The sequence below is a fragment of the Grus americana genome, chromosome 17 (assembly GCF_028858705.1).
Source record: "Grus americana isolate bGruAme1 chromosome 17, bGruAme1.mat, whole genome shotgun sequence".
NCBI classification, from domain to species: domain Eukaryota; kingdom Metazoa; phylum Chordata; class Aves; order Gruiformes; family Gruidae; genus Grus; species Grus americana.
In genome coordinates, this window is record NC_072868.1 from 9,591,502 (window position 1) to 9,601,683 (window position 10,182).

At 60.6% G+C, this 10,182-nt stretch overlaps 1 protein-coding gene across 2 annotated transcripts; it reads right to left on the reverse strand.

Annotated features, from left to right (window-relative positions):
- Window positions 1-32: 32 nt before the first annotated feature.
- FKBP1A (FKBP prolyl isomerase 1A) lies at window positions 33-9,534 on the reverse strand. 2 transcript variants are annotated; one of them, XM_054845287.1, is made up of 5 exons: window positions 9,397-9,534; window positions 9,190-9,237; window positions 2,831-2,943; window positions 1,920-2,072; window positions 33-1,105 (listed from the first exon to the last, which is right to left on the reverse strand). In XM_054845287.1, exons 1-4 carry the CDS (start codon window positions 9,431-9,433, stop codon window positions 1,944-1,946), a joined length of 327 nt encoding a protein of 108 aa, XP_054701262.1. In that variant the 5' UTR covers window positions 9,434-9,534; the 3' UTR covers window positions 33-1,105; window positions 1,920-1,943. The 2 variants fall into 2 exon arrangements, with proteins under 2 accessions (XP_054701262.1, XP_054701261.1); XM_054845286.1 differs by having other exon boundaries at window positions 33-1,108.
- Between the last annotated feature and the right edge of the window lie 648 nt (window positions 9,535-10,182).

Sequence of the window (10,182 nt, forward strand, 5' to 3'; positions counted from 1 at the left end):
ACAGGCGAGGGAAAAACCTCCAAGACACAGCGTTGAGAAAAGCCAGCATAAAGCGTTTTTATTGCAATAATAAAACTTGATACCTTTATGCAGTGGAGAAGGAAGTGAACGGCGGCAATTTCTCTTACCAAATCACTAGGCAGGGCGGAGGGAGAGGGCAGATAGGACAGCAGCAGGGGAAGCTACGCATCGTATGAGACCAGACAAGCGGCGATGACCAGCATCAGGTGTCAGAAGAGAACGGTCAGGTGTGCTCAGACCGGGGACAACTGGGGTCTGATGTTTCCTTTTCAGGGGGGAGAGAGGGGATGGGGGTGTTTTCTTTGAGCTGACTCCCCACCAGCCCTGCCACCTCCCCTGTAGACAGCACCTTCTGATTGCTGTTTTCCTTTTTCTTTAAAGAAAGCTCAATGTAAGCTACTGAGTTTTCAAGGTGTGGTGGAGCTCTGATGGAAACCCACCTCCATAAATTCAAAAGTGGGCTGGGGCAGGGAAGGAAGGTCCACCGTGAGATGGCAGAGTGAAGCAGGGGCAGAGCAGTCCCCCTTCCCGGGAGCAAACCCACGGTGCCCACAGCAATGCTGCGCCCTCCCCAGAGGGCCGGGAAAGGACACGCTGCTCCCTTGCCGCCCCAGTTCCAGGCAGGGTACCTACACACAATCCTAGCGCTACTTTGCTCTCCGCATCCATTCAGCCTCGACAGCCTCACTCTGCTATGGCTTTTGCAGCAGCAGCAATTTCTGGTTTGAAAATACCATAGAGATCTGCACCAAAACAAGTAACTAACAGGTTTCCTTTTGTTCAAATGACTCCTATCTAAGGTCAGCCCATCTGCGTGCTACTGGTAAAATGTAGTCTACACCTGGAACGAAAATAAGATTAAGAACTTGACCCAAAAAGAGTTGAGGTTTACGGCGTATAGTTTAAAAAGACATAAAAACACGATACAAGGAGGAAGAGTCAGACGCAAAGCTTAGTGACCAAAGGCATTCAATCAAGGTGTAAGGTTATACAATGAGTGTAGTGGACTATCAGGAAAAGCTCCGTACAAAGTCATGTGCACTCTTCTTGAAGCTGAGATTCTGGATTCCTCCATGTGCCAAACCTGCTGGGAGAGAGGAGAGGCAGCGTGACAAAGCCGCCCGCCTGCCTTCCCGCTGCCTGTGAAGGAAACCCGGCAGAGGAGGGAGCGCGCTCATGAAACGGCTGTCTCATTGCAAACCACAGTTTGCTCAAAGCAGAAGTCAAGCCCCAATTACAGAGGGGTAGCAAAGCCCCATCCTGCCTGCACCGCCAGACCCACACACCTCAGAGCACAGCCCCATCCTGCCTGCACCACGGGACCCACACACCTCAGAGCACAGCCCCATCCTGCCTGCACCACGGGACCCACACACCTCAGAGCACAGCCCCATCCTGCCTGCACTGCCAGACCCACACACCTCAGAGCACAGCCCCATCCTGCCTGCACTGCCAGACCCACACACCTCAGAGCACAGCCCCATCCTGCCTGCACCACGGGACCCACACACCCCACAGTGCAGCCCCACCCTGCTTGCACTGCTAGACCCCTGCACCAGCAGCAAGAAAGGCACGAGGGGGAGCAGGCAGCCAAGCCCTGTAGTGCAGCAACACAATGCAAGGAACCCAAGGCACAGTCAGCCGGCACCGCAATGCCTCCATGCCATGAACCTGCTCTGCCGGGCTGGGAACTCTGCTCGTACCACTGTAGTGATCCCCAGCTCACCAGCCTCCTGAGAGCAACTTCCACCCACAGCCAGAAATTCGCCCTGTGCTTCTCATACGCCCCACTGCCATCACCTCCATCCCACCTCCCCACACTGGCCTGAGACAAAAGACAGGGGCCTTGAGTCTCCCCCAAGCCCCAACACCCCCCGCCAGCAGCTGCCCCTCCTTACCCAAGGACAGGGTGCTGGGGTAGGTCATTCCAATTTCATGAGCTCCACGTCAAAAATTAGAGTGGCATTTGGTGGGATGATCCCTGGGTGGCCAGTAGAGCCATAGGCGTAATCTGGGGAGATGGTCATCTTTGCCCGCTGACCAACGCTCATCTGGGGACAGGGAAAGAAACACAGGGATGTCAGGAGATGTGCGCAAACACCACGTGAGTGACAGCAAGAAAGATACAGACCTGTCCCCAAGAGGGACACAGACCTGTCCTTACTCCTTTCCCTACACTGGGACAGAGCAAGGACCCAGGCTGGACAAGCCAGAGGGGACAGAAAAGGAATAGGAAGAACATCAGAAGGGAAATGCAGGCAGCAGGGGTTGGAAAAGGAGTAGAGCTTGAGATGTCCTTCACACAAGTGTTTTCTCAGACTGGCAGGAGTGCCAGGCCATTCCCTACAGCCACCAGCATCCCCAGCAGCACACAAGAGCTGGCCACAGTCACACACACTGGAGCCGAAGCCACAGTGTGCCCACTAGCCCTCCCTCCGCGTGGGCTTCGCAGCCCAGGAGTCGTCTCTGCTCGGAGCGGGAGGCCTGAGCACTCCCCACTGCGTTTGTTCAGAGCTGACTCAGTAGAGAAATGTCACCACTGAGTCACTGACGTGCCGTAGGTGTTCCTGGGACCCGGCCCTGCTCCATTCCTGCCATCTGGCAGGTGGCAATGCAGAAGGTGATATTCACACCCACACCTCCCAGCACCAAGGGGGCGGAGGGGCGGAAAACACAGGGGAATAAAAAAAATAAAGTAAAATAGAGAACGAGCAGCACACAGTGATTTCTGCCCACGCTGCAGCTCCCCAGGCGCGCGGCTCTGCACAGCCCTGCAGGGGAGACCGCGAGGTGGAGAAGCACCGGGCACCTGAGCGACTCCTTCCTCCCAGCCGCGGATCACCTCCTGCTTGCCCATCACAAACTTGAACGGCTTGTTCCTATCGCGGGAGGAATCAAACTTCTTCCCATCCTCCAGCATACCTGGGGAGAGAGGGAGACAGACGATGGTGACACAGGGACAGAGCCACGCACACCTGCGTGAAACAGGCTGTGACCTGGCAGCCTGAGTGGGTGACAGTCACCCCTGGAAGAGCTCACATGGCCTTGAGTCAAAGATGTTTCTCAGCTCAGCCTCCTTTCCCCCAGGGAAACACCTGCACTGGGCAGCCTTGGGGGGCGGGGGCAGAAATCCCCACCAGCACCCCCCCGGGGCATCATCCAGCCCGGCAAGAGTAGCCCTGGAGCAGAGCAGGATTGCTCCTGGCTCCTTCAACCCAGAGAGAAGCGCTTCTCTGGGCTCAGACCAAGGACAGATGAGGGGAGCAGACGGGGTGGGGGGACACAGGACGACATTTCGCGGCCTCACAGCACCACTGCCAGCCGTTTTGCAGGCAGCAGGATCCCATCCCACCAGCAAACATGCCTCCTGCTCCTCCCCACAGTCAGGCTTCCATCCTCAGGCACCCAAAACCCAAGTCAGGGCTCAGTGCCCCATCGTGTCTGCTGCTGACCTCTAGTCCTCCCCGCACCCAACAATATCCTGCTGATCTTCAGGCAAATCACTCCCATACCCGGGAATGACGATGGGGAGAGGCAGCACCAAGTGTTGGACACACGTGCCCAGGGCAGCCCTTGTTCCCCTGGCACACGCTGCATGGTGAGGGCTGAGCAAGGCTGATATCCCCAGGGCTAAATATAACTTCTCAACATGAGCAAAGGAGGAATCTCCTCCCCTCCCTTGCTCCCTGCCTGACCTTCTTGGGGAATCTTGGAGCTGGAGCTGCCTTATAGGAGCAGCAACTCCGCTGGCCGGTGGACTTGCTGCTCCTGTAAGGCAGCTGCAACTCTGCATTAACACAGCCTGTGCCCTGTGCAGTAAGAGCAATATTATACCCTTCTCCAAATGCTTCTCACTCCTTCACTTCCCAAAACAGCCTAAAAATCTGTTTTCCTGGCTGGAAACTGCTCTATAGTCTTGAAAAACCAACCTTGTCCAGCAATGCATGAGGCACAGCGATTTCCCTTCACCAGGGCACTGCCCACGGGTAAGAGAAAATGCATCTGTGCATAAGATGGGTCAGGACATCTCAGCCCTGGCTCATGATGCAATGGCGGCCAGAGTGAATGGCAAACAAACACGGGCAATCGTCGTAATGGGAAGCACTGAACAGAAAGAAGGGAATGGGGAAAAAAATACATCACCTTTGCAGGGGCAATGAGCACCAAAACCTCTGGGCTGCAGGAAGATGCAGGGGGTGGGAGCCAGCAGCCCCTCGTTTCAGTCAAGGAGTAGAATTAAGCTTTTAATTTCACAGAAAGGAAAAATCCCCCTCTAGGGCTCTGAGCATCAGCACCAGCTCAGCCAGTCAGGCTGCAGCCCTGGACTTTGGAACAGTAAATCTGCAGTTTTCTCGTTTCCTCCTTCCAGGATAAACCTCTTGTCGTTGAACCTGCTTCCAGCTCCGTCTGGCGCTGCTCCACGCTCCTGTCCACTGGCCTTTCTCCCACCCGGCGGGGATGCTGGCAGCAGGGGCATGGGGCAGGCCATGCCGGCTGGCACAGGCAGCGTCGCTTGGCTGTGATACAAGCTGACCCTGAGCTCAGCTCTGAGCCTTCAGGCATCACAACGAGCTGGGGTGGCTGCAGAAGGACAGTGGGGACAGCTCACACCTGCCACCCTTCTCCCCGGGCACCCGCAGAGGAAAAACCCCGAGGGCCATGCAGCACAACCCTCCTGCTTGTCACAGCAAACAGGGACCTGTGGGATGCTTGCAGGGCACCCGCTGCCTGCAGAAGTGCATCCCATTTAATGCCCTGGCCAGGGGGATGTAAAGGCACCATTAGTGACACAGAAGATGCTGCAGACCTTCTGCAGGAGCGGACAGCACTGCCCACCCCTGTCACCGAGCTCACCTGTCCAAATCCAGCCTCGGGAAGCATTTTGGAGCTGGCAGCACACTGGCTGCAGGAGAAAGGGATTAACAAACTAAGCTGGTTGCAGTAGCCCAGGGAGATCGATCACTCAGGCTTCCCCTGGCCCAGGATGGTGCAGGTTGCACACAGGAGCTTGTCCCTGCTCCCCAGCGTGGGGCTGCTGCGCTCCCCCCCATCACACCAGCAGAGAAAACAAAGAGGCTCCGATGCTTCAGAGACAGCATCCTCATCTCAGGCACTTCCTCTGCCTGTGAGGCTCCCGGGAGATTTCTCCAGCCCTGGACAAGTATGAGCAACCATTTCCTCATCCCTGCCATCCCCAAGCAAGGAGATAACAAGATCTTAAAGCTATTACAGAGGCAAAGCATCCTCTGGCAAAAGCAGTCGCCTGGCCAGAGCCCCAGGAGCAGCAGCCAGCCCCTGGCTGGGCCCCTTGTGCACGGCCAACACCAGCCCCAAAGGGAGGGCAGAGCCCACCAAGGTGGGTCACAGAGACCCACCTGCCACAGCTCCCAGCCCAAGTGAAAGATCTGACCCCCCAGGAGGTCTTGGCTGGATGATACGGACACCAGGGGGTCTTGGAGGAACCAGAGCGAGGAAGGACATGGACCCCTGTGGCTAGGGCTGTGCCAGGTACAAGATGGAGGGGGGCTCCAAAGAGCAGCCCCAGCTCCGAACAGGCAGGCAGCACAGCCCTGCCAGGTCTCTGCCACACTTGGCAGGCAGCAGCCGGGAGACGCCGGCTGCAACGTGCGACTTGGCTCCAGTCTCCCCTGGGTGGGCAGAGGCAGCAGAGAGCGGCGCTGGAGCAGGCAGGGGCAGCCCTCGAGATAAACCTGCAGGTTCGGGTTTATCCAGGGAGGTGGAGCCCCACCCACACCCCCTGCATCCCCCCTCACCCGGGGTCCTGATCCTCCGCATCACTGTTGCCCAGGGGTGCCTGCACAGAGCCAACTTCCCGAGGAGAGACAGGGAGAGATCGGAGCACCTGGGCAGGTACCTCTGCCCAGCCAGAGGAAAGGACAGGATGGGAAACCCTTCCCAAAAGCCCTGGGATACCCGGTATGCTCCTGACCCCTGTGTCAGGACAGGGCTGCCCAGCTGAGGTTAAATCCTGCCTCCACCAGCAACCTCTGCCAGATGCTTTATATCCCAGGGCCCGAGCTACCTGCACCCATCACCCAGCCCACCCCCATCACCACCCGTAGCTGGATGTGGGAAGGGGCTCTGCCCACCGTTTGACCCCCAGCGCAGGTGGGGAAGGTGTGCTTTGGAAGGCACCGAGTTCCTACAACCCACCGACCAGCAGTTGCACACCTCGATAGGAAACGTCTCTCAACCGCAGAGTGCTGCTGCTACGCGAGCATGGCAGCACCCAGACACAGCGGGGAGGGAACCGCACACCAGGTGCCGTGCAGACAACAGAAAGAGCTGGCAGCTGAGGCTGCGTCCAGCCCGCGCAGCAATGCACGAGTGCTGGGGGATGGACAGTGGTCCCCTCTGCACTATCCTGCCAGAGAAAGCCAGTTTTCTTGAGTGTCCTTCCCAGCATTTCCATCCTCCGGCTCCGAGCCCACCTCCCTCCCAGATGCAACAAGCTAGGTGCGCTTTGCTGCTCTGGCAAGGCCATTTCGCCAAGCCCAGTCAGACTTACTCCTAACCCAGCACTCCCCAACACAGCCACAGGCCCCCACTTCCCCTCCAGAAGCACACTGGGGTGGCTGCAGTCCCCCCTCGGTTTAGTTTCCTTAACAGCCCTTTGTAGCAGACTTCACATCAAAGGCTGTTTTGGACACGCTGCCGTGCAAGCTCTCCGACAGCGCTCCCCCTGCTCCCCACGGGTTGCAGGTCCTGCAAAGAGCAAGGACCTGGGACCAAAGGAGGGGGAAAGGGTCCAGTTCCCCCAGCTCTCCCCACACGTCTCCACCTCTGCAACCCCAACACGAGCAACCAGTGCCTCCCCAGTGGGGGCCTAGAGGATGCTCTGCTCTCCACCTCCTTCCCCAGTGCAGCCTTCCCGCACGGGGGCTGTCTGTCCCTCGCCCCTGGGATGAAATAGCTGCTCTCGGTGGGGCCAGGCCCCACACAGCAGGGGTTTGGGCACAGGCAGAAGCAGCGGCAGCCGCTGGATGGCCAACCAAGCTAGGTCCCCACGCTCCTTCACCCTTGGGTCACCAGGATTTTTTTTCAAAAATGTTTTTTAACCAAGTCACTGCACGTCCGTAACCCAGCGGAGCAAGAGCTGAGTTGCCGCACACCCGCCACGGTGCATCACGGGCTGGATCTCCCCACCACCGGCAAGTTTCTGCGCGGGAGCAAAGGGCAGTTGGGGACGGAGCTGACGCAGGGCTCTGGAAGGAGCCTCGGAGAACATCACCTCCCGTACCGCGCTCTGCCGCCATCCCTGATGCTGCTCCGGGCTTGGCAATCAAAGGTTTCTAACGTTTCCCAAGAGCAAAGTCGCACTCTGGCCTCTTGCAGGGCAGGCTGCGGGGAGCCGCGCTGCTGATGCAGGCAGTGTTCAGCAACGAAAACAGCGTCAGGGCCTGAAGGTGTTTGATTTCTGCTGCCTGCCGAGGCCGGGGGCGGGGGGGGGGGGGGAGAAGCTGCCTGCAGAGGGAACTGGGGGGGGTAAAGGACAAAAGGAGACAATAGTAACAAACAAACAACAAAAAAAGGAAATTACAGAACCGCTCCCACGCGCAGCGGATCGCTGCTGCTGGGGAAGGTCTGTCAGGAAAAAGTCACCACGCAGCACTTTGCCTGAAGCGTGGGGATGGAAAGCTGGTGACCCACGAGCAGCTCTGCCGGGGTGGGGGCCGGAGCCGGGAAGAGCAGCAGAGCTCTGGCAACACCGCGGGAGGGGAGAGACGGCACTGAGAGCCAGGAGAGCTGGCAGGCGGCAGGGCTGGCCCACCGGGAGCCACTTGACTGCCTGCCAGCCTCCCTTTGTTCTTCCACCGGCGGAGGAAACCGGGCGGCTGGGGGAGACCGAGTCGCTTCCTCTGCCTCCTGATGAAGAACGGGCCGGGGGGAGATGGAGGAACAGCAGATGGGCTGGATGCCCACCGAGCCCTCCCGGCAGGCAGGGCTGCCTGGGCCCCGCTCCGCAGAGGGGGGCACACTCGGTCTCCCACTGTGGGTGAGAGGAGGGTAAAAAGCACTGTGGCAGGAAGGGGAATCGGTTATAAGCAGAACCAGCCAGAAATGGGTTCACTCGTTTTTAGCCCGGAGCACAGCAGCCACCCTGATGAGCTGTAGTTGTTTGAAGGGCAGCCGAGGGGAAAAGGAGACCCCCGGGGTGACCCCCAAACCATTTTTTGGGGTCCCAAGGTTAGTTTCTTTCCCCAGAGCTCGCAGAAGGCTGCTAGAGGACACCATGCGGAGTATGACTCTCCCTGGCTCTTAGGGCAGCCCCTCATCAAAATACCATGCCTGAACCCCAAAAAGCACCCTGCATTACCCACACCGGGGTCCGCCTGCCAGACTGGTGCCCCATACTGCCCAGCCCTAAAAACGGCCCAGGGTGGGCTGTGGGTCTGGGCCTGCCCCACGGGCACCCCTGGTGTCACCCCCACACGGGAGAAGGGACTGGGGCAGCAGGGTCGGTGTCGGGGAGGGGACCATACCCCTGCAGGGACCGCTGGCAGGGGGCACCCCGCTCCGACACAACAAACCCCAAAGCTCCTGGGGGGCTGACTCGCTGCCAGCCGGGGAGACACCGGTGTCCCGTGGGAGCACCCAACGTGGGGGCTCCCAGCTCGGCAGCTCCATGGCCCACAGACCTCTGCTGCCCTAGGACCCCCCAGGGACCCGCTGGGTGCTGGTCAGGGGGTCCTGCCTGCCAGGGGTGCCCCTGCCCACCCCCTGGGCCGTTTCCCGGTGGGAAAGCCCCCCCACAGATGAGGCAGTGGGGGAGATGGCTCCCACGGACACCATCGGGGCCTCCCCACGGCCACGGGGCACTGCCAGGACCCCCTTCCCCGCCTGGGCACAGCCAGACCCCCGCCCTGGGGCACAACCCCCCCACACACACACCGGGAAATCCCTCCTGCCCCCCGGCCCCACAGGGCGGGGCAGGTCGGACCCCCCTCGGTTCGCCCGGGGAGCGCCGCGGCCCAACCGGGCCGCCCACACGGGCCGGGCCCGGGGTCTCCGCAGGGCTGCCGGGGAGGAGGAGCAGACCCCGCTCCCCCATCGCGCCCCTCGGTCGCTGGGCCGGGCCCAGACGACCCTTCCCCGGTAGCGACGGGGCAGCCCCACCCTGCAGGGCCCGTGGCGGGCAGTACTCACCCGTGTAGTGCACCACGCAGGTCTGGCCGCGTTTGGGGAACGTCCGCCCTGCGGGGAGATACGCACTGTCAGCTCGGCACCAGGACCCGCACCGGAACCGGGACCCGGACCGACACCGGAACCGGGACCAACACCGGAACGGGACCGGTCCGGAGGGAAGGAAGAGGAGAGGAGATGAGGGAGAGGGGAGGGCATGCCGCAGCTCACCGTCGCCGGGGGCGATAGTCTCCACATGCACGCCCATGCCGGTGCCGGTGCCGCTCGCGCACCCGCAGCGCCCGCAGCCCGAGGGAGGAGGAGCCACGTGTGCGCAGCCTCGTCCACCGCGCCGCCATAGAGCCCGCCCGCCCGCCGCCTAGACGGGCCCCGCCCCTGGCCCCGGCCGCCGCCATCTTCCGCACTCTTCCCCCCCCGCCCCCAGCCTCCTTCCTGCCCGGCCCCGGCCGCCATCTTGGCACCGCGCGGTTGCCGTGGAAACGCGGGGGCCCCCGCGGTGAGGAAGCGGCGGGCCCGGGCAGAGCCGCCCCCGGTGCCCGGCCAGCCCTCCTCCCGGCCGCCGCAGCTGGGTACCGCAGTGTCACCCTGGCAAGCCCCAGGGCTCGACTCCTCGCAGGCTTTGCCCATTTATCCGCCATTTACAGGCCCAAGAAGCACAGGGCCTGGCAGCAGCGAGCCCGCTCAGCCCCGGGTGCGTGGGCCGGTGCAGGCCGCTGTGGAGGCCCCGGGACCCCGAGGTGCCAGCAGGGACTGGCCACACCCCCCAGGCTCAGACTTAATTATTGCCACAGTTCCCAAGACTAGGCTGAGCCTAAATAGATAGCGTTGGGCATATGCAGTGACTGTTCAATAGATGTGTATTAACGCTGCTCCTTGCAGCTCTGGCAGAGGTCAGCACTGTCCTTGTGTTTCTGGGGCAGGTTCAGCAGAAGACACACAGGTTTGAACAATCCCACATTCAAAAGGCCTTTCTTCTGGGAACAACAGCAACTACTT

What these genes read in the sequence shown, in the direction of transcription:
- FKBP1A (XM_054845287.1), bottom strand. Translation starts at nt 9,433, where the DNA reads ATGGGCGTGCATGTGGAGACTATCGCCCCCGGCGACG. An exon ending in GACTATCGCCCCCGGCGACG is followed by an intron (nt 9,238 to 9,396) that starts GTGAGCTGCGGC and finishes ATCTCCCCGCAG; the next exon opens with GGCGGACGTTCCCCAAACGC. An exon ending in CTGCGTGGTGCACTACACGG is followed by an intron (nt 2,944 to 9,189) that starts GTGAGTACTGCC and finishes CTCTCTCCCCAG; the next exon opens with GTATGCTGGAGGATGGGAAG.